The sequence below is a fragment of the Heterocephalus glaber genome, unplaced genomic scaffold (genome assembly GCF_053883595.1).
Source record: "Heterocephalus glaber isolate CG9 unplaced genomic scaffold, H.glaber_assembly_v1.0 deba00000621, whole genome shotgun sequence".
NCBI classification, from domain to species: Eukaryota; Metazoa; Chordata; class Mammalia; order Rodentia; family Bathyergidae; genus Heterocephalus; species Heterocephalus glaber.
Genome location: NW_028258153.1, coordinates 22,090,211 through 22,118,198, shown reverse-complemented (window position 1 = coordinate 22,118,198; position 27,988 = coordinate 22,090,211). Strand labels below are relative to the sequence as shown.

Sequence of the window (27,988 nt, the reverse complement as noted above, 5' to 3'; positions counted from 1 at the left end):
GTGAATTTTAGCTACTTTTATTCAAATTTTTGGCATTAAAATACATTTGAAGAAATGTTTTGATAACCAGAGCTCTAGCTCTTGGTTATGGGAAAATGAGGACCATATCCTAGGGTTGAAGGGAGCCTATGTCCTTAAAGGAGGCAGAAAAAAAGTCCACTATTTCAGGCATGAACTGCATCTGGACTTCTACATACAAGAGAATTAAAATCCTAACTGGTTCAATCCACTGTTAATTTAGTTGTCAACTGCAATCAGACATAGCTGTTGTTTCCCAGACTTCTGTGGTAGGAGCATCATTTGAGATATATAGTACAATGTATTACAGTACAGTGATAAGACCAAATTTATTTCCCATATAAAGATGTAAGACCTTTGCTTGAGGAATACTGATCCATTAAAGATGGAAGTCATATTTTAAAAAGATATTTACAACATAACCATAAAAACAAATGCTAATGTTAAATTTGTAGCCTGTTTAATATTGACAGGCTTTGTCTAAAAAATTTATTCTTATATACCCATGATGATAGGTTAGAGACAAAATTCCTAGTTATCATGAAATTTGTACACATTTTTCTAATAGATCTGACATATGAACTCAGGGCCTCATGCATGCTTTTTCGAAATTTTACTTTGAATGCCAGGCATGGTGGCACATGCTTGTAATCCCAGCACATAGGAGGCTGAGGCAGGAGGATTGCCATGAGTTTGAGGCCAGACTAGACTACATAATGAGACCCTGTCTCAAAAAACAAATAAAATTTTGAGACAGGCTCTCATTAAGTTGCCCAAGCTACCCTTGAACTTGTGATCCTCCTGCCTCAGCCTTGAGTAGCTGGGATTACAGGTGTGCACCACCTTGCCCAGCTTTCAATGACTTAATAAATTGGCAACATCTTTTAATGTTCCGAATGCCTATAAAGTCTTATCATTAAGCATTATTTTACCAAAAGGAATTTTGAGTTCTAATTTTTTTCTTTTATAGTTTTTATTCGTCTTTTCAAGATGCTTTAAAAAAAACAGCTAATGGAAAAACCCAAATTTCTCAAACAGAAAAATCTGGACAACTGATTACTGTATTTATAATACATTCTTTCATGGTATTTCAAAAGCACATTGGGCCGGGGATTTAGCTCAGTGGTTCCACCTCCTTCCCTGCAAGCAGAAGGACCCGAGTTCGATCCCCAGTTCCAAAAAAAAACAACAAAAGCACATCTTAATTCAAACCACAGCCTTTAAAGAGAAATTATAAAACAGTATAATTTCAAGAGTTTTTATAGGTAGAGAATGCAGACCATATACCATGTTTTGTAAACACAAAGAAGACAAAGATAGTGATGTTAGCTATTATCAAGGATGAAAATATTATGTAAGCTTTAAAAGACTTTTTTGCATCTGTATAAATAATCTGATACTTCTCTACCAATTTTATTTATGGGAAGAGTCTCCATAATTAAATTATCATTCACTTTCATGCCCCGACATGGGAAGTGGTAGGTGAGTATCTGTAGGAGTATAATTTATTGTCTGCTCCTCCACTCAGAAGTAACTGTACAAAGAGAAAAAAATATATAAAAATGTAAGTAAATATAATTATTTCATATAATAGCTAAACCTAATTAAATACTGATGATTACAAAAGGAATTATAGATGGATAGGTAACTAGCACTGAAAGTTAGTACTTAAAGGGACAAATTCCAGTAAGTTTCACTTCCATCAGGTTGAGTATTCCTGACCCAAAAATCTGCAGTCTGGGCTAAGGATGTAGCTTAGTAGTAGAGCACATGCTCAGCACTTGAGGGCCCTGGGTTTAATCACCAGCACCAAAACAAAACAAGCAAAACCCACAAATCAAAATGCTCTAAAATCCAAAACCTTCTGAAGGCCAAATGATGCCACAAGTGGAAAATGATACGAGACCTCATGAGATGGGTCACAGTCACAATGTAAGAACACTAAAAATATCGTATAAGATCTCCTTTGGGTTGTGCATATAGCATGTACATGAAAAAAGAAAAGATTCAATATACATATGTATCAATTCCCCAAAATGGCTATAATTAATATGTATCACAATGTATACTAATAAAAACATTTTAAAAGAGGAATTTCATGTTTAGACTTGCATCCCATCTTCAAGATATTTCATGTATATGCAAACATTGAAAACTCTGAAAAAAAATCCAAAATCCAAAATGCTTCTGCTCCTAAGCATTTCAGATAAGGGACACTCAACTTATATTATGACAGAATACATTAAAACAAATAGGGCCAAGGGTTTAGCTCAGTGGTGCCGCCACCTGCCTCACAAGTGGAAGGTCCTGAGTTCGATCCCCAGTACCAAAAATAAATAAATAAATAAATAAAAATAAAAGTGATCATTTGAATTTGAGGCACAGTATGCTATTGTGCTTTCTATGAAGCATCTGCTAAGATGTAATAAAATAATTGGAAAGTAATATAGTTTTACCTAAGAAAATCAAGTTTTTAAAGGATAGCGTGTTAACTGTTTGCAGACAATGTACATTGCAAATTATTCAAGTAACCCAAGAACTTGTATGTGGAAAGAGTTCTTAGGCCATAAAAGCTTATCTATATACATTTTTTAAGAATTAAATTGTAATTCTTTAAACTAATTTTGTTTTTGATTTTTCCAGACAGAGTATTGCTACATAGTTCAGGCTGGCCTCAAAAGTGCTATGTAGCCCATGCTGGCTCAAATTCAAGATTCTCCTACCTCAGCTTCCTGAGTGCTAAGATTATAGACATGTACCACAATCACCCAATTTAAACACTGTTTCTTTTTGCAGTACTGGGGATTAAACCTAAGGCCTTTGCACTAAACTACATCCTTCAGCTTTTCCTATTTGGTTTTTTTTTGGTACCGGGGATCGAACCCGAGACCTTGTGCTTGCAAGGCAGGTGATGGAACCACTGAGCTAAATCCCCAGCCCCCTCCTATTTGTTTTAAGAAAGGTTTTCACTATGATGCCCTGGTTGGGTTCAAACTTTCGATCTTCTTGCCTCAGTCTCCCACAGAGTGCTGGGATTACAAGTATATGCTATCATGCCCAGCTTAAACACATTTTATAATCTGTATTTATTATAAAAGATGTTCTAACTGGGAATTACTTTGATTAATCTGAAGTAGTCAGTTTATAGACTTAAAATGCTTAAGACATTTTCAAGAAAAAACTGTTTTACTACTATTACTAGAGAACAGATTTGATTCTTTTTTGAATGAGGTGGTTTTATTGTAGTAAACAGAATTATACAAAGTAGATATCTTGAAACTAATGCCTTTATAAACACAAATACCAGATTTATTCTCATAATATATTTGCCTTTTCACCAAAAAACTAAGATTCTTACCCCCGTGTCTGTCCAGTCTACACTTAGAACTTTGTCTTCATGAGCAGCCAGATCATAGAGTGGAGCTTTACAACTAAAAGATGAAAATAGCAACATGTTATATGTATTCACAGTATTACACATATGAATAATCACTTATACTTTTCTGAAAACTGTACATTTATCATCTTTGTCCCAATAACCATTTCATCCGAACATTCTGAGGACTGCTCACTTCACCTGTTTTTCCTATGTCATTTGTAGACTACAGATATTTATTATAATATACACAGAAAAAATGTTAATTATAAAAATTTATTCATAATTAGGCCCGTTTTCATACTTCCCTCACTTCTTTTACCCCCAAAGCACAGCTTTACGTAACCTCTCTCCAGCCGTAAACTTACATTCTCACATAAACTTACAACTCCTAAACTTACATTCTCAGCCCAAACTTCTCCCTTGAGCTTGATATGTATATCCAACTGCCTTACAGCTATAGGGGCACTAGAAATTTAAAATGACAAAATCAAAGCTCTTGATTTTACCTTCCAAACCTGTTTATCTACTCTTCTCATCATAATAAGTGGCATCACCAATTACCCAATTGTTCAGTCATAAAATGAGGACATTATCCATCGTTCCTGTCTCCACACTTAATCCCTAAGAATAAAAACTGCCACTCATCTCTAATGCCACCACTACCTATGTCTAGAATACAATAGCCTCTGGTTCTGCTCGTTCCCCTGTTCAAAACCCTGCAAAGCCTTCCCATCACCCTTATAAGAAAGCCCAAACTCACCACCACAGTCGTCAGGTACTAACCACTACCTGCCTCATGTCCTGCCATGTTCTCCCTTGATTACTCTATCAACAGTGGCCTTCTTGCTATTTTGCCACTATGCCAAAATTCTTCCCATTTTATTTGTTGTTCCCTCTGTCATGCCATGTGTGGCTAATACCTTCACATAATATAATTCACTACTAAAATATTTTCAGAGAGACCTTCCCCAAAGATGTGTCCCTTTACCTTGTTTTATTTTTTTCATAGTACTTAATACTATTATCAGGAACTATATATTAGTTGCTATATAAAATGTCAATTAAAATACATATACCTCCTAAATATTAACATCATGTATCATAGGGTAGTATAAGGCTCCTAGAAGCCAAATTGAAGGTCAAAAACAACAGCAATACACAAACAAGTACGTTAACACATTCCTTTTGTAATGATATACAAAGAGTATACATTTTATTTAGGCATTCTATATATACGTATCACAGCACTAAGCCTGTAAGAAAGACTCCTTTAATATCTTTTAAAATAATTTTTAAATTTAATCTATTAATATATAATTTATAGAAAGATCAGGATGATCTTTCTAAATTCTCCTGTCTTCTAACAAAATCAGAAAGCTGGATTTTAAAAAGCGTGGACTTTTAAATAATTTTCTATTTATTTGGTAAAAGATAAAGTAACATGGAATTAGGTGTTTTCAGGATGCTAAAAAACAACAGTATCCTTTGATCCTGCCTTTTCTGGAATAACCATATTTATCAAGTATAATCAAACTTTTTTTACCCATCTGAGTCTGGATAATCATTTCATGTTTTGTACATAACACTAATTGATATCTTTATTTCATAGAGTATAACTAGAATTTACCTTCTTGTATCCCACAGCTTCACAACGTTATCTAAAGAGCCTGAAATCAGTTGTTGTTCATGGGTTGGAGACCACTTTACTGATGTAACCCAGCCTGTATGTGAGGTGAGAGATAGCGACACCAAAGAACCATCTGAACAAAACAAAAAAAACAATTTCTAAATTTTAGGAAAGTAAGCAAAATAAGCCTAACAAAATATTTGTAGAAAAAAATTTTATATCCCCCAAATACAAATATGATTATACAACTCACCTTTAGTTCGAGGATCCCACAGTCTGATATGCCTATCTGTGCTGCCAGATGCTAAACGTTTACAGAGTGGAGAATAGGAAATACAATTAAACACTTTATTACCTGTCTGAAAAAGAAAAGGAAATAACATTTAACACAGGACTAACAGCAGCCATTTTTAGAAGTTTATCACTTAAAAGAGCAAAGTTACCAGGAACACTGAAATTAAGTCTTACCAAAGTTGACTTAAGACTGCCAGACTCAACATCCCATATTCTAATTGTGTGATCCCAAGAAGCACTGCAGATTTCTTCAGCATCTGACCACAGTACTGAGGAAATTGCTTCAGTGTGGCCTGAGAGGGTCATCATGGGAGTCTAGAAATAAAAGAGGAAAGCATTTTCATTTCAAAGTAATTAAAACAATAATAGTAGTTACTAACTTCCAAAGCCCACGTCAGATATTTTGCCAAGTGTTTTCATTTTGATATTTTGCTGCCTTTCTCCTTTACAACAATCCTCTAAGATGGATATACTTGAAGCTGAGCAAGATAACTTGTTCCACATTTTATTCCAAAATGTCTCATCTTTCCACTACATTCTGATGCTTCCTTATCTCTTCTATTTTTCATTTTGAGGAGTATTAATGTTAACACTAACTCTCCCAATGATTGAAAGGTTAGGACTGAATAGTCCTTATATGACCTTAGGCTGACTCTTCTTCTTGCTTGTAGTTCTCAGAATAACTGTAGAATGTTAGGAATGCAACATCCTGAGATATGGAAGGCCTGACCAGAACAGCCTGGTTCTGTTCCCGGGCCCCGGGAGAAACAGGATGCCCTTCAAAATGTTACCCAGTGAGTCCCATGACCCAAGACATAAAACCCAGGGCTGTTTTTTGGAAACCTTCTGCTGTCATACAAGGTGCACACACACAGTCAAGATTCCATCCACTGTGGGCAGTTTTCTTGAGCTTTAGAAAACCACCTTACAATGGATCCTAGGCTTCTGTTGGCTCTCTTGATGCTCCTCTGTAAGTGATAATTCTACTTCCTATAACTGGTTATATGTTAATGTGTTAAGTCTCACTGAGGCAATCAGTAAAATTGCAGCCCAGGATGTAGTGGATAGAAGCATTTGAACTCCTATTCCTGATGCTGGCAGTTTTGATCTTTACCATCCTTCAGGTAGTGAGAGTCCTCGCTTGGGATCAGTTACTAGTGAATCTGTTTCTCAGAAGAAAAAGCTTTGGGGTTAAACAGATCTAGGTTTGAGTCAAGGTGCTGTCAATTTCTATAAGACTCTTCCAGGTAAATTAATCTCAATATGCTATTTTCATCCTTCCATTTCCTCACCATCTTTAAGTCCTATTATTTAAATTTTTTTTTTCTGAGACAAAGTCTCACTATGTATAGCTAAGTGGATGCACACTGAGGCAATACTCTTAAGTGAAATAAATAGGACACACATGTATAAATACCGAATAGTTTCTCTGGTGTGAGAAACTGAAAGTGTAAATAAGGACTAAAATGTATAACAGGTAATGTGAAATAGGAAGAAAAGGGGCAAAGGGGAAGGAAGTGGGAGGGCTAGGGGAAAGGATAGAAGGGAATGGGATTAATATGAGAAAATGGAAAAATAGGAACAAAATCTTTGTAAATAGGGAGGAATGGAGGGGTTGAAGGGAGGGCTGGGCAAGGGTGAAAAATAAGAACCAAGGGAGACTATGTAAAGGTGCAAATTTCCAATGATGAATGTCATTATATTGTATACCTAAAATGTACCAATGATTAGAATGAATAATCAATAATGCAAAATAGGAAGAAAAGGTCCAAAGGGGTAGGGGTAGTGGGAGGGGCAGGGGAAAGGAAAGAAGGGAAAGGAAAAATGATGAGAAATGGAAAAAATGGAAATAAAGTCTTTGTAAATAGGGAAGGGTAGAGGGGGTGAAGGGAGGGCTAGGAATGGGGAAAAAATAAGAACCAAGATGCATTATGTAAAGGTACAATTCCCAATGAGAAATGTAATTGTGTTGTATACCTACAATGTACCAATAAAAGAATTTAATAAAAATAAAAATTAAAAAAAAACAAACCAAAAAAGAAAGGAAAGAAAAAAACATACCATTTACAAATTACTTAACAATTTAAAAACTTAACCCTAAAAGTTAAACAGTTAAAACTGCTTCTCGGCCTTTTGGCTAAGATCAAGTGTTAAACAGTTAAACATGATTTTCCTTTCTTTCCTTTCTTTCTTTTCTTTTCTTTTCTTTCTTTCTTTCTTTCTTTCTTTCTTTCTTTCTTTCTTTCTTTCCTTCCTTCCTTCCTTCTTTGTTTGTTTGTTTTGGCCACATCAAAATATCTACATGTCAATAGTAGAAGAATAGTCATTGCAGAATTGCTTCAAATAATAATATGTATGAAAAAACTTCAATATAGGACTATGTAAATTATTAGACTTCTGTACCATTGGATAGTAGAGTACATTAAAAGAATGAATCAGTAGCATGCAAGATTCTCCAAGCTTCATTATTTAATTGTATAAAAGTAAGGGGAAGTATGCTGTCATTTAGGTAAAAAAGGATATCTATAAATATGTTTATGTATGCTCAAACAGTTTCTGTAATGATACACAAGAAATTTAAGTGCAATGCCTTAAGAACAAGAGGAGAAACTAGAAGATAGAGATAGAAGAAAAATTTGCTTTTTATCATATACCCTTTCTAAAATATTTTGAATTTTCTACCATGCATGTATTCCTGATTCAAATGAATACTTAACTGTTAAATAAAAATTTCCTAATGTAAAAACAGCAAAAAGAAAAAGTCTCACTATGTATTCACACTGGCCTTGAACTCACTATGTAGCTCAGACTGGCCTTGAACTCATGGCAAGACCCCTGCCTCAGCCTCCCAAGTGCTGGGATTACAGGCATATACCACCACACCCAGGTATTTAACCTTTAAATAATGTCCAAGTTCACTTATTAATATTCCAGAATCTCTAATGTCTTTCTCAAATTAAAAGCCCCAAACTGGGCACAGTGCTCATCTTAAATACAAGGAACGCGACAGAGAAGACAAGAATTCCAGAAAGAAGACAGTCTACTTTTGTAACTGTTTTATTTATTTCTTGGGTACTGAGGATTGAACTCAAGACCTTGTACTTGCAAAGCAGGCAGTGGCACCACTGAGCTAAATCCCTATCCCCTGTAACTATATTTTTGGGTTTTTTTGGTACCTGGGATCGAACTCGGGACCTTGCACTTTCGAGGCAGGCACTGGAACCACTGAGTTAAATCCCCGGCCCTGTAACTGTTATATTTAATCTCCTCTAATACCAGCTCATCTGTTACAGAGGGTGGTTATGCTAGATTAGGGAGCAAACTCTTTCAATAAAGAGCCAACAAGTAAATACTTCAGCCTTTGCAGGCCACAGGTAGTTTCTCTCGCATATTTTTGTTCTACAACCCCTTAACAATGTAAAAAACATTCTTAACTCTCTATGGTGCAAAAATAAACGACAGCCAAATTGGCCAGCAAATGAAAGGTAATCAGAAGCCTCTAGGATAGAAAACAACAAAGTAGAAACAATAGGAAAATATCTATGAATAGGCTATCACATTCTTAGGTAGTAATCCAAGAGAAAGGAAAACAGGTTCACACAAAAACCTGAACATCAATTTTGATAGCAGTTTTATTCATAACTGTCACACTGTAAACAACCTAGGTATTCTTCAACTTGTGAATTATTAAACCAACTGCGGTATACGCATACACTAGAATGCCACTCAGCATTTAACAGGGACCAGCAACTTACAGTCTTAACAACATGGATGAAGCTCAAATACTTTATGCCAAGTGAAAAGGCTAATGCAAAGGACTATATACTGTGTCATTTCATTTATGTGACATTCTGGTAAAAGAATTTATAGGGACAGAGAACTATATTAAATTCCCATATATTCATCAACGCAGACCTAAGCTAAGAACAGTCAGTTCTCATTAATACCTACCCTTGTTAGTCCTAACTGCTCTGTTTTCTGTTTCTTTCTTGGTCGATTTGTGGATTCCTCCATTTCATCTTCTTCATCTGTTGGGACTGCATCAAAAAGAATTAGACTTGATACTTTAAAAACACAGTGAATAGGGCCAGGGATTTAGCTGAGTGGCACTGTGCCTGCCTCGCTAGCGCAAGATCCTGAGTTTGATCCCTGGTATCAAAAAAAAGTGACTATTAAATGCAAACTTTTTGAAAGAATTTTCTGCATTATTTTTGGTACTGGGGATCGAACTCAGGACCTTGCACTTGCAAGGCAGGTGGCGATGCCACTGAGCTAAATCTCTGGCCCTCTGTATTTTTAATATACAGTTTTTCTGGGTAGTTAATAGAAAGTTGTATATAAAAAAACAATACCTAGATTACCAATCTTCAAAAACAAAAAAGCAAAAAATAAAAAAACTAAACCTAACTAGTTTGAAATCTGGCTAAGTCTTTGAGATGATCATTGTGAATATGGATCACTTTACCACAGCCATGAAAAAACTGCTTACTCTGGGAGTTATGACCAGATTGCATTTATGTTAATATAGGAGGTAATAAGGTAAACATGTTAAAAGGAGATACTCAAACATATTTAGTCCCCTTGGCTGTTTCATTTTCTACCAAAGAAAAGCCTTCCTAAGTTATTTTGTTTTGTTTCTGTGGTACTGAAGATTAAATACAGGGCCTCCTGTGAGTTGAGCAAGTGCTCTACCACTGAGCCACACTCCAAGCCCCACAGTTATTCTATTTTTAAAAATCTTTGTCATGCAGCATTTGGTTAGGTAGCAAATCCCAACTGGAAACTGCAGATTTTAATGCTTTGTAACTTTTACCAACATTAATCTGACTTCCTAACTAGATTATAAACCCCTTAAAAGTAATAGCTAATCACATATATCTACTTTATCAAGCATTAAAAAAAATCTACAGAAAAGCAAATTTTCTAAACTACTTTCTTCCTCAAAAGTATTTGCTCTAATAATTTCTGTAAAATCTACTAAAATGGATTATGTTTTCTGTCATCTGACACATAAGTATTCAAAACTAGTTAAACTTTTCTTCATCCTTCTCTATTCATTTGTAAACTGCTTGCAGGACATTACACTGTAATACTGCAAATCTTTCAGAAGTAACGGAGATATTCTAGTCTGTTTACTTGTGCAATAAACAGCTCTCACTACTGTGTTTTAAAGTTTAAATATTGTGGGGTTTTTTCCCCCTTTTCTTCCCATCAGTGTCTCTTACTAATATCAAGGCATTTTCTTTTAAGAGTCTTTCTTCCTATTTCCTCTCTCAATTGTTCCCTTTAATCTGTACTTTTAAAGTATAAGGCTATTAACTCTGGTAAAACTGCATTGAAAAACTAGGTTTTTAAAAAAATTTTATTTATTTATTTATTTTTGGTACTGGGGATCAAACTCAGGTCCTTGTGCTTGCAGGGCAGGTGACGGAACCACTGAGCTAAATCCCTGGCCCTTAGTTTTTATTATACGCTTTTTTTTGAGACAAGGTCTCACTATGTAGTCCAGGCTGCCCCTGAACTATGTAGCCCAGGCTAACCTCAAACTCACAGTGATCCTTGTGCTTCAGCCTCCCAGGTGCTGGGATTACAGGCATGTGCCACCGACTAGTTTTTAAGCAGTAAACCAGACTGAAAAATCCATCTAACAGTAAAATGACTCAAAATAATCTTTAAATGACTAAAAATGAGTCAAAATTATTCAAAAGATATTTATTTCCAGGTTCCTGAATAACAGAGCTCTGAGAAGTAAGGTAGTATACTTGCAGCAATTCAGTGACCTTGTCCAGTAAATAAAAGAGGTTTAAAAAAACTCATAAAAGGGCTGGGGATTTAGCTCAGTGGTTTTGCCACCAGCTGCGCAAGCGCCAAGGACCCGAGTTTGATCCCCGGTACCAAAAACAAAAAAAACAAAAAACAAAACAAAAAACGCATAAAAATACTAATTTATCACCATATGTTGTACTTTTATGCATGTCCTTAAAAAGCTGGTGTTTTTATATGGCAAAATGTGGGTTTAAAATAATCTCATCACCAGGCATGGTGGCGCACACCTGTAATCCCAGCACTTGGGAGGCTGAGGCAGGAGGATTGCTGCGAGTTCAAGACCAGCCTGGGCTACGTAGTTCAAGGCCAGCCTAAGCTACATACCAAGACCAAGTCTCAAAAACCAAACAAACAAAAATACTTTCGACTGAAATTCTTGAAACATCACTAATAAATCAAAGAAATATTTAACTTACCTGCAGACCAGATCTTTAGCATCTTATCCCAGGAGCCACTGCAAAACTAAACAGATACGTATGAAAAGAAAAACATATGTAATATAACTTACATTACTTGCCTCTTTTTTCTTCTATTTGATTTTAAGACCTTGCTTGCTTAGTCTCTGTGCATTGGCTCAGAAAGTATTTATTACCACGGTATCATCTGCCCAGCTTCCTACTACCCTTAATCTCCATGGTAGCTGAGGAAGCTGCTATGCTTGTGTTGCCCTGTGCCCTGGCTATAGTTGGTTAGATCAGGGTGGGCAAACTGACCTATACTGTACCAGGTCTTTTCCTCATTCAGAACCTTTAAAAACAAGATCTGTGTTCCAGAGAATTGAAGTTAATCCTTTTCCAGGAACAGATAGTATAGGATGTAAAACCTGGGAAATATTGAAGTTTAGGTCTATCGCCATGTGGAAAAGTACAGTTTGAGGAGAGAGAATAAAGCTGATTTTGGGAGATAAGAGAGAGTGAGGGTATACTGGCCACATTCCACTGGTCCCAGAGGCCTAGATGTATCATCACTGTTTGCATGATGTGGTTGTTTCGTTGGATATCACACCCAATTAAATTTTCTCCTAATTTTAAGCAAGTTCAAGATGAGTTTTTGCCTCTTATAGCCAAAAGATGTAGTTAATTCACTTAAATAAACACTTCTTGGATAAATATGAAATATTAAATATATCAAATGTGCTATTATTCCCACTGGCAAAGAACTACTGAGGAAACACTTAAATTCAGAATACTTCTGTATGGCTTAGGGAACTTTCAAACTGTAAGACTGTTTGTAAACCCTCACAAGTCAATACCGTACTTTCCCTCAGGTCTGTGTCCTTTTAACTTTTACTATTTTGTCCTCATAAAGAATAGATCACACCGATAGTAAAATAAACCTACTAATATTAGCCTTAATGTATGCTAAAACTCAGGTGGTTGCATAACCACTTTAAACTAATGACAATGGTTAGAGTGGTTGATAGGTTAAAAATTATGTCACTATGATTTAAGAAGGTTAAAAAAGAAATTCCTTGTTCACTTGAGTTCTTTAAAATTTTGCAATTTAGGAGGTGAGCCTCTTGAGCTGCTGTACCACCGCCCCGGAGGGCCTAGGAGGTGAGCCTCTCAGGCCGCCACACCATCTCCCCAGAGCGCTGAGGTGAGAGCCTCTCAGGCCTCCGCAACACCGCACTAGAGTGCTGAGGAGGTGAGCTGCGTGGGGGCCAGGACACCGGCCCCCCACCGGCTGTGCCGAGCCATTATCTAGATCCACACCACAGTTGCAGGGGTCATAAAGGACATTGTTCTGAGCTTGAAAAGACAGAGTAGAAGTGAACAACCAAAAGAGGGCCTCTCTGAGGCCCCTTGATGAAAATTAAAGCCCACCGGAAAAGTGAAGAAAATCTCTGCAATAAAGACACACCAGACCACCTTAGTTGGGGGAGCAGCAGAGTGGAACAGAGCAGCATGGCTGCAAGCAGATTCCAGCCAGGGCTCTGCCCTGACTCCAGAGGCCAGGGCACACCTGCCCAAGCCAAGGGCCTCCCTAGAAAAGAGCTGCACAGGCACACAAGCAACAGCCAGAGGTTTGCCCCAATACCATCAGTAAGTATGCGAGACTCTAGCCAAAAGCTTACTCACACAACAGGAACTGGGGTGCACAGCCCCTAACCAAAGGCCCTCCCAGACAACAGCTACATAGGGGCCCTAGCCAGTGGCACACCTAGATACCATCCCAAATGTGCACCGGCCCCAGCCAGAAGCCCACTCAGACAACAGGTCAGCTCCAGAAGGCCACCTTTCTGAACCCAGGAATTAGTGTACTGGTGAGCAGAAAAGGCAGCTCTGTGGCTTACTGAGAATTGAAGACCACTAGGTGAGCAAAAAGTTGCCTCAACAAAGACACAGCAGGCTGCATCCGCTGAAATGAGAAGATATGTAAACAAGCCTCAAAAACAGACTTCCAGATCACCTAAAGCAACCCCAAAGGGAAATGAGATGGAACAATCGGATACTCAACCACCAGGACTCCCTGAACTGGCAACAAAAGAGGATCTGGAAAAAATGAAATCAGAAATAATTTGTCAGATAACAGCAGAGATTGTGCCCATAGTGCAAGACATGATTAATAAATCTAGAGTGGACACAGATAAATAAAGGAGCTGAGGAACATGATGGAATCCCAACATAGGAAAAAATGGAATCTATAAAACAGATGCAAACAGATTTCTAGGAGATTAAAAACTCCATTGAAAGTTTATGCAGCAGAATGAGCAAGTTATTTTTATGTATGGAAATGAAGGGTTGAGGTTAATCTTTTACATACGGATACCAGGTGTTCTAGTACCATTTGTTGAAAACATCTTTTCCTCTCCTCTTGAGTTTATGTTCTACAAAATGTTAATGTTAAATAATCTTTCAAAAATCAGTGAACCATATATGTGTGGTTCTATTTCTAGATTCTGTTTTATTCCATTGATCTATATGTCTTTCCTTATGGAACACTGCCTTATTACTGTAGCTTTAGAAGAAGTCTTTTAAAATTAGGTAATAAATGTCTTCCAACACTGTTATTTTTTTTTTCTTTTTACTTTTCCAGGTCCTTTCTACTCCTACATAACTTTTAAATTTCAATATCCAGGGCCAGGGATTTAGCTCAGTGGTTCCAATGCTGGCCTCAAAAGCGCAAGGTTCGGAATTCAATCCCCACTACCAAAAAAAAAAAAAAAATCAATTAAATTTCAATATCCTATTCTTCATTTATAGCAAGTATACACAGACCTGAATTTTTATATATACCTTGTGTTTTCTAATCCTGCTAAATTCAAGTACAAGTTCTAGGGGCTCTTAGAAATTTTAGTATTTTTCTCTGTAGATGATCATTTCATCTACATATAAAGATTTTACTTCTACCTTACCCATCCTATGCTATTTGTTTCTTTTTATTGCCAGACTGTTTGGGCCTATGTTTCAAAGTTTAATGGACAGGTGAAGAGTAGGCATATCTGCCCTTGGTTCCCCACCTTAGGGAGAAAGCATTGTATCTTCTCCATTCACATAAGGCGTTTTTGCTGGAAGTATGGAGTACTTATCTTTAATCTGTTGAGAAAGTTCTGTCCTACTAGTCTCCTGATAGCTTTTACCATGAACAGCTGTAGAATTTAGTCCAATACTTTTTCTGCAACTACTGATAGGATCATTTGGCTTTTTCCTTTCCTTTGTTAAAATGATGGCAACACTGCCATTCCTATAATAAAACCACTTACTATATACTGCCAGATCTGACTTCTAATAGTTTGTTTTGTTAAACAAATTTTTATTTATGTTCGTACTTTTCTTTTATCCAGTTGTAGTATTAGCATAATGTCGATTTCCTAAAATGAGGGGAGATGTGTTCCTTTTTTGTGCTTTAAATGTTTGATATAATTTATCAGTTAAAATGTATATGAGCCTGCTGTTGTCATATAGGTAGGTTTTTAAGGTAGGAATATACTTTAATAGGTGTTATTCAAATTTTATATTTCTTCCAGAGTCAGTTTCATTAACTTGTCTTCCAAGGCACTTCACAGAAGTTGTCAAACTTATTTCAAAAAAGATTTCTGCAATATGCTTTCTACATCCTTTTAAATTCTGTAAAATCTGTGGTAATGTCCTCTAAATCTTGATATTGTAATTTTAAAAATGTATAATTGATACTATATAATAGGAAGAAAAGGTCTAAAGGAGTAGGGGAAGTGGGATGGGTAGGGAAAGGAAAGATGGGAAAAGAAAAAATATGAGGAAAGGAAAAAAAAGGAAACAAAGTCCTTGTAAATAGGGAAGGGTGGAGGGGGTGAAGGGAGGGCAGGGGAATGGGTAAAAAAATAAGAACCAAGATACGTCATGTAAAGGAACAAGATCCCAATGATGAATGTAACTGTATTTTATACCTAAAATGTACCAATAAACAATGGAAAAAAAATTTTTTTGCAATTTATATAAAGTTCTGAGTCAGAGACCTAGACTCTGAAAGTTAAATCTTTATATCTCTTATTGTATGAGTAGACTGTTTACTTTGGATTTGAAGTCATATTCTCTAGGTACTGGTTGTTTTTAAAGTAGGACAGCCATAGGACTATACATAGAAGGAAGTTTTGTTTTTCTTTTTTCTTTTTTTTGGTACCGGGGACTCTGGACCTTGTGAGAAAGGTGACGGAACAACTGAGCTAAATCCCCAACCACAGAAGGAAGTTTCAGTAAGATGCTTAAATTCTAAATTAACATACTACTTACTTTAGTTCCAGAGCTATCAACTGCTATAGAATCCACACTTCCAGCATGGCCTCTACAGCAATGCAGAGCTTTTACTTTGTTTCTCTCTACACTCCACTCCCATAGGAGAATAGTCTGATCCATAGAGGCACTCAAAAGTAAACAAGACAAACTGTCTGGGAAAGAATGTGCGAAGAAAAAACAAATTAGTTCAAAAGTGTAAATTTACACTAAAGAATTCAAACTTTTTTCAGGTGCTAAAAAAATAAAAGAGCTCATATGATCTGCTTTTATAAAAAAGCTACAGGTATAAAGGAAAATTCCTTCTAACATAGAAGATACATTGTGGCACATGCCTGTAATTTTAGCACTACCATCTAAGGCAGGAGGATTACTACAGGGTTCCAGGACAGCCTGGGCTTACACAGCAAGTTCAAGGCCAGCCTGAATGACATACTATTTCTTTTTTTTTTTGGTACTGGGGATCAAACTTGGGTCCTTGCGCTTGCGCAGCAGGCGGCGAAACCACTGAGCTAAATCCTCGGCCCACGTACTATTTCAAAAAAGAAAAACAAATCCAAAAAAACAACAAAAAGAATATATGCATTTAACTTAATAAATATGAAAATGTATACAGTATCATATAATTTTAGTAAAGGTTCATTTCCATCAATCTATAGATTTTTTTTTTTTTTTTTTTTTGGTACTGGGGATCAAACTCAGGACCTTGTGTTTGCGAGGCAGGCACAGTGCCATTGAGCTAAATCCCCAGCCCAATTTATAGATTTTTAAAACATGATCCTTTTCTTCTTGAAAACTCTTACTTTTGAAAGACCTCACAATAACTGAGGCATGAGCCACTTTTTACCCACTCCCCATTCTCCTCCTGCATTTGGAAATGGCTTATGTATTTCCAAATCCCTACCTAGGATTCTTCTTGGTTTAAGCAAAGAGTCCTACCTTTTTTCACCCAGGCCACGTCTTTTACAACGTCTGCATGCCCCACAATTGTCATTATTGATGTTCCTTCCAAGGACCAGATCTGAGATGTCTTATCATAAGAACCAGTCAAGATCCTAGGATGAAAGAAAAAAAAAGAAACCCTATGAAACACAAAAAGGACTTTTTCAAGTCCCCAAAATCAATTGTGTTTCTATGACAATCACAATGAAAACCTTGGAAACTATACTTTTTTTTGTTGTTTTGTTGTTTTGGTGTTTTTGGTACCAGGGATTGAACTCAGGTCCTTGCGCTTGCGGGGCAGGTGGAGGCATCACGAGACTATACTTTTAAACTCTTTTTTTCATTTGAAGATCAAGATTTCAAAATATATCAGACTAGATTCAATATAATACTTGAGTTTTCCCAAACTACTAAAAATAACAACTGACAATCCCTAGATTTAACTTTTACTTTTGGATCAACTACACATCTCAGGAAAGCTATGCAAATTGCTTATAAAGCCTAACAGTCCTTTGTAATTAACAATGAAAACCAGGAGAAAAACAGGGCTGGGTGTGCAGCATGCACGAGGCCCTCAGTTTGATCCCCAACACCAGAAAACAACAGAAGAAAATTTTAAGCCGGGGATTTAGCTTGGTGGTTCTGCCGCCTGCCTCGAAAGCAGAAGGTTCCGAGTTCAATCCTTGGTACCAAAAAAAAAAAAAGAATTTTAAAAAACAGTAAAACCATTTAAAGTAAAACCATAAAAGTAAAAACATAACTTTGTGTAATAACTAGAGACTCACTCTTTGAAAGAAGGTCCTCTTCTAATTCATTCGAGGTGTTTTTGTACAAGTAAGGCCAGCAGGGATTTGGTCTGAGATATTCATACCTTCTTACTTGATTTCTGGTCTGACCATTTTAGCCCTAAAATAGTATGATCTACATCTTCATAGTAGGAGGCCAGGAGACCTGGCTATAAAAGTTATTTTTCCTCTGTGAAATAAACTATATATTCAACTAACTATACAAACCAAATAAATTAAATGCTTTAAAACACTTGACTTAGATAGAATACAAATGTTACTACAATATCTTGAAACAGGAAATCTATTTTGAACCCAGGACCTTTGCACTGACCTACACACCAGCCATTTTTATGTATTATAAGACAGGGTCTTGTTATGTTTCCCAGACTGGCCTTGAACTTGCAATCCTCCTCCCTTAGCCTCTTGAGCAGCTAGGACTACAGCCATACAACACCATGCCCATTACTTGTTTTCTTTTGTAATATAATGAATGCAAAGATCATTCTGTTTGGCTTGATCACTGATCCATATATAGCAAAATTACTTTTACAAAGAACAGGATTCAGAGAAAAATATTCACATAGTAGATTTTAAAAGACTGAAGAGGTGAGGAAGAAAACAGAACATTCATCTGGGAGTACCATTCCTCTGCCCCTTTAATTGAGCTGATCCAGTCATCATGGAACATGCATTGCTCTGGCTGGGGGGCAGTGTACTTCTCCACATATTCTAGTTCCACAACTTCTTCCTAATCAGAGAAAGAAACCAGAAGCCGATCAGGTGGTACATTTTAAAAATATTACTATGAAGATAAAGCATTGTATCTGCAATCGTACCCCAATTTAATATATCTTCTTCATATAAGTCCCCTTCATTATCCAGAAAATTTGGAACCATTCAAAAAGTCACAAACTTTATTTGGTCTAACAGTATGCTAAGAATAATATGAAGAATAATGACAGCCTTGGAAAATTTATGCTAAAAGTGTGTGTGGGGGGGCAGGGATTTAGCTCAGTGGTTCCACTGCCTGCCTCGCAAGCTCAAGATGCCAAGTTCGATGCCCAGTACCAAAAAAAAAAAAAAAGTGTGGGGAAAATATAAGGAAACTAAAATTTTTAAAAAATCATAAAAGCATATTGTTTGGTGGGTACAGAACTTCTGTTTAGGATAATGCAACAGTTCTGGAAATGGGTAGTGGTAACTGTTATACAATACTGTGATGTATTTCATGGCACCGAATTGTTTACTTAAAAATGGTAAATTTTATGTTGTGTATATTTTATCGCAATTTTTTCTCTCTCCATACTTGCCCCTCCCTTACTGGGGACTGAACTCAATGACTCTGCATTGAGCTACATTCTCTAGCTGGTTTTATTTTTGGTACTGGGGATCAAACTCAGGTCCTTGTACTTGCAAGGCAGGCGACAGAACCACTGAGCTAAATTCCCGGCCCCTCCAGCCGTTTTTTAATTTTGATTTTGGGAGATGGTCTCATTAAGTTTATTTTAAACTTAAAATAATGTTGGTTTATTTGAGAGCAAATCTCAGAAACACTGCCCAGGCTGAGTTCAAATTTGTGATTGATCCTCCTGCCTCAGCCTGGAATTATACACATGTGCTCTACTTGGCTTGTAAAGTATATACATACACATATATACGTTTGTTTGTTTGTTTGAGACAGGGTCTTGCTATGTAGTTCAGGCTGGCCTTGAACTCACAACGACCCACCTATCTCAGCCTCCTAAATATTGGGAATACTGATGTGCGCCACCATGCCTAGCTTGTAAATTATATTTTTAATTATAAGAGCAGTATTAAGGAAAGTTTGAAAATTAGAGGAAGAATCAAAATAAATCACAATAATCTAGCCCCTAGTTTTTATATGTACACAATTATTTTTTCCTCCTGTCAAGCAGTATACATATATTTGGTATTCTCTTTCTTACACATTCTTTCAAAAATATGAAGAATGTGTTAATTCACCTGTATTTTCTTGAATAAAATACTCTAAGAGAGATTTAAAAATTGAATATATAAAACTGAAGTTCAAATTTCTAGGAAAAAATTATAATCAAAAAATGTTGGTTGCTATTGGCTCATGCATATAACTACCTGCTGCTGATGTAGTTCTTCATCTTAAAAGACGTAGAGTGTGGGTTAACCAGGTTATACATCTAATTCAATAACATGCATTACTGTAGAGTGATTGTGTATAGGTATCTGTTAGCTGTCAGGGTGTGTTTTTTTTTAACCTTATGTGTGTGTGTGTGTTGGGGGTAGGATTAGGAAGATGAACTGCTCAGGAATTTCCAGAATTAGCTGTGCAGATGAGCAGATAATAGCGCTGCTCTGGCATTAATTCCAGGAACCAATAGCAGTAGTGGGGCGCCGCCAGTCTAACCTAAGCACAGGTGCTTCGTGACAAACATTACTAGCATGTTCAACTGCATAATGTTCCAGCACTGTATTTTGAATGACATTAATTTATTAAATAAATTGTATATATTAAAGAAAATGTTGGTTGCTAAAGATAGATTCAGGTTGATTACATAAGGTATTTACTTCCTGTGACAATGATAATTGATAATTGAAAATACAGAAGATAGTCATGAACTTACTGTTGAGATGTTCTCCAGTTCCATATGCTTGGCCAAGGGCATTCGTAGAAACTGGCCTTTGATAAGGAAATCAAACTCCACATACTTGTGGAACTCTAAAGAAACAGTAAAAGTACTATCACTCTGGTGAAATGTTATTGGCATAGACATAGAAGAACTCTTGAAATGTTTCCCTAGAATTTCTCTTGGCATATGAGAAAAATGCACTGCAGTATACTAAGTGATTTTTTTTTTCAGAACAGAAATATGTTGTTCTGTTAATATAAATGATACGATTTTTTTTTTTTTTTTGGTACCGGGGATCGAACTCTGGTCCTTGCACTTGCGAGGCAGGTGGCGGAACCACTGAGCTAAATCCCCAGCCCTGTTAATATAAATGTATTGTTGCTAATGTAACATTTTTTTTGGTACTAGGATTGAACACAGCCTTGTGCTTGCTATCCACATGCTCTACCACTAAGCGACATCACTGGCCCTATTTTGTTTTATTTTTGTTTGTTTTTTGAGACAGGTTCTCATTATATAGCCCAGGCTGGTTTCCAACTTACAATCTTCCTGCCTCAGACTTTGAGTGCTGAGATTACACATGTGTCTGGCTCCTATTTTAATTTTTTTTGGTACCAGGGATCGAACTCAGATCCTTGCGCTTGCATGGCAGGCAGCAGAACCACTGAGCTAAATCCCAGGCCCTCCTATTTTAATTTTTAAAAAACTTTTTGTTTTATGGAAAATCCCAAACATATAAAAGTAGGAATAACAACGAATCACCATCAACTCATTTTAACCCAACCAACTCATGAGCAATCATTAATATTTTTTCCCATTCCCCTGCTGGTTTATTCTAAAGCAAACCTCAGAAATTGTATCATTTTTTAGTATAATTTTATCATTTTTTTGTATCTTAATATATCTCTAAAATTTAAAGACTAAAAAAAATTAGTCACAGTGTTAGAAAATTTAAAAAATTATTCTAATATCAATTACTCAATTACATGTCATTTGTTTTAGAGTAGGCTTTTTCTTTTCTTTTTTGGTACAGGGATCAAACTTGGGACATTGCGCTTGCGAGGCCGGCGGCAGCACCACTGAGCTCAATCCCCAGCCCTAGAGTAGACTTTTTAAAATCACCATCCAGGGCCGGGGATTTAGCTCAGTGGTTCTGCTGCCTGCCTTGCAAGCGAAAGGTCCCGAGTTTGATCTCTGGTACCACACACAAGAAAGGAAAATAAAATCACCATCCAAAGTCCATACATTGTATTTGGTTAATATGTTTCTTTTAATCATTAACAGTCCCCCTCCTTTTTTTCCTTGCCATGTATTCTTGAAGAAAGTGGGTCATATGTCTTATAATATTTTCTACATTTTGGGCTTGGGTAGTCACACTTCCAGCCTGTTGTTTTTTGGGGAGAGGAGTACCAGGAATTGAATCTAAGGCCTTTGCATGGAACTACAACCCCAGCCCCCACCCCTGAAATCTGAAATCATGGAAGCTTGGTGTAATGGCACATGCTTTTAATCACAGCACTCTAGAAGGTTGAGGCAGGAAGATTGCAAGCCTAACCTGAACAATTTAGTGATTTAGTTAGACTGTCTCTTACACCAAGCTTCCAGGGTGTCTTTTAACATGTTCCTTATTATTTATACACCCTATAAACTAGTCACATTAATGCTTAATAAGATTTCAGATTTCATTTTTTTGGGCAAGAAACTTCACAGGCAATACTCTGTATTTCCTATATATCAGGATGCATATATCTAATTGTGTCTCTTTTTAAAACATTTAAGATCCATGCTTGTTGGCATATGCCTGTAATCCCGGCATTCTGGGAGGCCAAGGAAGGATTATAAATTTGTTCCCAGCCTGTGCAACTTGCAACTTAGTGAGACCTTGTCTCAAAATAATAAATAATTAAATAAAATGTTAAGACCTACCTGTGTGCTCAATTGATGTCAGACTGATCCCATCTACCATGATCCCTATTAGTCATTAACCAGGGCTGGGATTTAGCTCAGTGGTTTCACTGCCTGCCCTGCAAGCGCAAGGACCAGAGTTCGATCCCCAGTACTCTCCTCCCCTCCAAAAAATACACCTTGGGCCGGGGATTTAGCTCAGTTGTTCAGCCACCTGCCTCGCATGCGCAAGGTCCCAAGTTCGATCCCCAGTACCAAAAAAAAGAAAGACTTTATTGAACCTATTAGTCATTAACCTATTTAATGATTGTAGCAGCTACTGATAATCATTATTTATATTCATTGTTTGACTTGGAGTTGGCAAATGGTAATATACTAGTCTAATTTTATTATTCCTTCTACATGTATTAGCTATACTCCTAAAAGAATTCCCTCAACATTTATTTGGTTTCTTTAAAAATATCTTAAGTCTGAATCAACTGCATCTTTAACTCAAGTATATGATTCAGTTCTTTACACAAAATGACAAGTATTTAGTCTATAATTTCAGAAAAATGCATAAAGGCAACTTTGTATCAATTATCTCTACTAAAGACAAGGACCAATTGCAGTGAAATGTTCAGTGATTATTTTTGAATCAAGAACTGCAACTGGGGGAGCAGCTGCAACTTGCTAGCTAGAAACAGATCATAGGCCCTGAGGGCTCCTCATCCCACAAGTTAAAAAAAAAAACAACTGCTGCCTGCCTTGGAAGCTCAAGGTCCTGAGTTCGATCCCCGGTCCCCACCCCCCAAAACACACACCAGAACAAAACAAAAAAAAGGGGGGGAGGGTTCCCACAGGTGGGGTGGTGTATGCCTGTAATCCTAGCACTCAGAGGCTGAGGCAAGAGGGTTGCTGCAAGTTACAGGCCAGCCTGAGCTGCACAGTGAGTTCAAGGCCAGCCTAAACTACACAGTAAGGCTTTGTCTCTGAAAAACCCGAAGAAAAAAAAGTTCAAAAACATCATCTCAAATTTAACAAACTTTGTTTTCAGAGGTCGCATTTTTTGTTATTTTCATTTTTCATGTTTAAATTTTTTCTGTTTTATCTAATGTTTCATTTGTTTTTTGTTGTTGTTGTTGTTTTTTTTGGTACCAGGGATCGAACTCCGGTCCTTGCGCTTGCGCAGCAGGCAGCGAAACTACTGAGCTAAATCCTCGGCCCTGTTTCATTTGTTTTTTAAAAACTTTATTATAAGGGTCTGGGATTTAGCTCAATGGCACCGCACTGGCCTCACAAGTGCAAGGTCCTGAGTTCGATCCCCCATACCAAAAAACCAATATTATAAAAAATTTCAAATATACAAATACGGAGAATAATATTTTCATGTACTTACCCAACTTCAACTATTATCAATTTATGAGTACTGTTCATCTGTATTTTGTTTGTTTGTTTGTTTTTTGGGTTTTTTTTTTTGCAGTCCTGGGGATCAAACTCAGGACCTTGCACTTGCGAGGCAGGCACAGTGCCGCTGAGCTAAATCCCCAACCCTTCATCTGTATTTTTATGTATATTGTTCATATTTATAGGCAAAGAGCCTATATTATACATATAATAGTTCATTTTTTTCTTTTATGTTTTTTACTTGACATTCTTGTTTACAAATTTTTGCTATATCCATTACTTTATGAATTCTGAACATAAAAAATGAAATATCAGTATCAACACTAGCATTTTGTTATTACTTAAAATAATATTTAAATTCAGACACTGATATTTTGCCTCCTGTTTCACTAACAAGTAGGGACTAAGCACCAAGATGCTTGTTTTATGCCTATATGACCCAGCCTTTCACGCCACAATCACAGTATCTATATTACCACTAATATCACAATTAGTATACTAAAATCTTTATTCCTAAATTACGACCTCTTTAACTGCATTATGACTTAAAAAGCAGATTAAATAGAAATATTTTTTGAACACCTCTTTCAGAATATGTTATAATTTACAAATTTCACTGATATCAAATTCATATATTGACTGCAAAAAAATGTATTTTAGTGTGGTTAGTGGTTCTGTGCCTTCTTGTAACTTCTCAGAACATATATACCCACCATTTTTGGCCTCCAGTAATTTATTGATGATGTTACTAAGGTCAGCAATTTCAGAGGTGGCAGGGATTGAGAAGGGAACATCATCTACTGCATATCTATAAAAAGGAAATGATACGTCAAGATCAAATCTAAAGATATTTTAACAAGTGTGTATTTATTCATTCAACAAACATTTATTGGGTACTAACCACGTCAGATATTTTGCTACATGGAGTAAACAAAATGAATTAAGAAGTATCTCTTCTCAAATGCAATGAAGCTATGTAAGAATAATGTCTTAAATGATATGTATATACAAAGAGAGAAGAGGAAGCGATAGGTCATTTTTTTTTCCTTTTGAGACGGTCTCACTATGTAGTTTATTTTAGGCTGGCCTAAACTCACAGTGATCCTCCTGCCTCAGCCTCCCAAGTGTTGGGATTACAGGCATGCACCACCACACCCGGCAAAAAGATCAATTTAGGGCCGGAGATTTAGCTCAGTGGTTCCAGTGCCAGGTCCTGAGTTCAATCTCTGGTACCAAAAAAAAAAGATTGATCTTTAAATTAATCTTTTTTTTTTTTTTTGGTACCAGGGATCGAACTCCAGACCTTGTGCTTTCAAGGCAGGTGCACGAACCACTGAGCTAAATGCCCGGCTTAAAGATCAATCTTAAACCACATCTAGAAAAGTGATTTTTGCCAGGTAAGGGAGAGTTAGACAGGAAAAGGGGATGTGAGAAAGCAAGGAGAACAGCAAAACAATAGCTTTTCCAGAAAGTGCAGTTTTTGCTTTTAGGCAGTGATCAAAGATGAAGCTAAAGAGATCTGCAAAGAGCAATTTATGTATTGTGATGTGTGAAATAGTTTGTACTTCTTTCTGTAGACAAGCAATCCAAATTAAGGAGTAACATCATCCAAAGTTTGGCTGTGCAATGGAGCCTATTAGAGGAACACAGGAGGCAGATTAGGAGACTCAACTCCGAGAGTGTGAGAAAATATTTGCAAATCATACATCTGATAAGGAAACTTGTATCTAGAATAGGAAGCTTACAACTCAGTAATAAAAAATCAAATTTTTTAAATGGGCAAAGGATTTGAATATGCAAAAATGACCATCAGGCACTTAAGATGCTCATCTTAAGTCAACAAAGACAGGCAAATCAAACCACAATGAAACATCACTTCAGACCCATTAGGGTGGCTATTATAAAAATGACAGATAATACCATCTGACCGGGGAAGGTCTTTTAAGGTATGTGCCAAAGAGAAATGAAAACATGTTCACACAAAAACTTGTACACTAATATTCACATAATTTCTATTCATAATGGCGAAAAGGGGAAGGAACAACCTAAATGTCTAATAATTGGACACCAAAAGGAAAATGCAGTATAGCCACACAGTTGAATATTATTTGTCCATAAAAAAGAATTAAGTACTAAGCCAAACTACTACATGGATGAACCGTAAAAATACAATAGTAAGTGAAAGAAGCAAGTCACAAAAGACTATATATAATTTAATGAATACAAAATGTCCAGAATAGACACATCTACAGAGATGGATAATAAGTGATTGCCTAGGGCTAGGTTATTAAATGGATGGGGGGCCCTAAAGGGTGACAAAAAATGTTTTAAAATTGACTATGGTGATGTTTGCAAAACTGCTAATATAATGCTGCTGGTTCTCAAACTACACTTTGAATAATAATGGTTGTATATTTATCATACCCCCCCGAAGTAAGTAGTTATTTTAGTTCTCCAAAAGGTAATAAAACCTAGAAATTAAAATTTTTGCTTCTTTTTTTAATTTAATACTTTGATCAATAAAATGTGAGGGGCATGGGGTCGGGGATTTAGCTTAGCGGTTCCAGTGCTTGCCTTGCAAGTGCAAGGACCCGAGTTCGATCCCCAGTAACAATTAAAAACAAAAATGTGAGGGGCAAAGCAGCATAACTCTCTTTCACATACACACACTCACACACCACCACTACCACCACCACAGTATATGTCAATTATATACATATTTGTGTATAACATCCCATTTTACTGATCAAAACATTAATTGAAAAGAAGCAAGAAACTTAAATTTCTAAGCCTTGTTACTTTTGGAGAACCTAAACACACACCCATACACATACGCTTACCCTTTTCTTTATGGGATTAAAATACAGTGATATATTTTTTCCAACTTCAGGTCAATCATCAATTATCGCAAAAATTTTAGCACACACATACACATTCAAACCTGTAACTGAATTAACTTCACGTTTTCATCAAAATCCAGTACTACCGGGGATTTAGCTCACTGGTTTCGCCGCCTGCTGCGCAAGCCTAAGGACCCGAGTTCGATCCCCGGTACGAAAAAAAAAAAAAAAATTCCCACCAAACGTCTATTTGGAGATCCATTTACTAGCCTGGTTTAGAAAAGCATCTTCTATCACCTACTTAAGAAAACGAACCTGTGCTTTCAGAAACCATGAACACCACCACTAGCAGACGGGGCCTGTAAGGACATGGCCTATTGTTCACTGTTCGAATTGCTCACATAGTATCAGTCTGAAAGCAAACTCGAAGGTCTTCTTAAGTTTCCTCCACACACAAACCTAATTATATGGTGCCCAGGAAACTGGGCAGAAGAGAGGTGATGGGTGCTGTCGGAGTGCGGGCGAGAGGTCCCTGAGAAACCCTCCCAATGCACGGCTGAAAAGAGCAAGAGTGGCTCAAGAGAGGAGTCAGCCATAAATGGGGCGGGGGCATGAAGCTGTCAGCAAAGACAACCACGGAACCACAAGGTCACAACAGAGGGGTCCCCAGATAAGGTCCCAGAGAGGGGAAAAAGGACAGAAGGCTGGGACGCTCACTTACTTCTTGTTGTCCGTGTAGAAGCGTGTCTGGAGTTGAGCCATGGCGGGGAGTACACCCAAGTCTTGCGCCCCAAAACGTTTAAGTTAGTACTCAGAAAACAGGGTTCTTGTCTCTTCAGACTACAAAAAGAGATAGCTCAAGATCAGTATCCACAGGTAAGCGAAAGCTGCAAACGAATCTGGCTTCCCAGGCTGGGACTCAGAGCAGAGGTATCACGAGGTTGCCTGACACACGGGCTAGGCCGTGAACATCAACTACCTATTCCTAGATCAGGAGTCATCGATGAGCAGAGCAGTCTTGCAAGCAGCGTATCCCCGTATTCTCGTTTGGATTTCTTCCATACGTTTGGCCTGGGGTTGATTAGAAAGATACAGAAAGGCCCAACTCAAATCTGTCTAAAACAAATAAATAAAAAATGCTGTCGATGGAGGGTCGTCTTCAACTGCAGCTCCTACAAAGTCCAGAAAGCAGCGCGTCTCAAACGCTATTACCACTGGGAAATGCAGTCTTTCTTGCTACGCACGTTCAAGTGCTCTTTGCATTAAATCCTCAGCCAGCTCTTTATTAAATTTCATCTGCCTTCAGCCTTCACTAAAGCCTTCCCCGACTTCCCTTTTTATGGCTATTCCCAACCAGAACCTGACTCAGACAAGATTCGGCCCCATTCCCGGATTCTCACCTCTAGTTCCAGGTTTTAGAATTCCGAAGAGCAGAGGCGGAAATATGAAAAGCAGAAAAATCGAAAGGAAAACGAGAGACGGTGGCCGGTAGGGGTCTGACCTCATGGGACTGCGCTGAACAGCTGAGAGAGCTGCGCCTGCGCATTGTGCTGGTCTCCATGGCGGGGCCTCGGAGCCAAGACGAGGTTGAGTAGACTCGTTTTGAATTTTCTCCCCTCTGCTCCGGCGGACTTCCCTCCTCGCCTT

General features: G+C 37.2%; 2 protein-coding genes across 8 annotated transcripts in view; one reads left to right on the top strand and one right to left on the bottom strand.

Annotated features, from left to right (window-relative positions):
- Position 1: 1 nt before the first annotated feature.
- Positions 2-27,927, bottom strand: Wdr12 (WD repeat domain 12). 2 transcript variants are annotated; one of them, XM_004851193.4, is made up of 14 exons: positions 27,742-27,927; positions 27,063-27,181; positions 24,215-24,309; positions 20,205-20,299; positions 18,228-18,334; positions 16,796-16,911; positions 15,857-16,011; positions 11,561-11,606; positions 9,270-9,355; positions 5,493-5,633; positions 5,278-5,383; positions 5,025-5,157; positions 3,377-3,449; positions 2-1,552 (listed from the first exon to the last, which is right to left on the bottom strand). In XM_004851193.4, the coding sequence occupies exons 2-14, from the start codon at positions 27,101-27,103 to the stop codon at positions 1,475-1,477; spliced, it is 1,272 nt and encodes a 423-aa protein (XP_004851250.1). In that variant the 5' UTR covers positions 27,104-27,181; positions 27,742-27,927; the 3' UTR covers positions 2-1,474. The 2 variants fall into 2 exon arrangements, with proteins under 2 accessions (XP_004851250.1, XP_021119264.1); XM_021263605.2 differs by lacking the exon at positions 27,742-27,927 and adding an exon at positions 27,321-27,509.
- Carf (calcium responsive transcription factor) overlaps positions 27,797-27,988 on the top strand; it is a 172,732-nt gene continuing 172,540 nt past the window's right edge. For all 6 annotated transcript variants that reach the window (XR_015449103.1, XR_015449101.1, XR_015449097.1 and 3 more), the window contains exon 1: positions 27,797-27,927. The gene's annotated coding sequence lies outside the window, so the exon portion shown is untranslated. The remainder of the gene's footprint in view (positions 27,928-27,988) is intronic.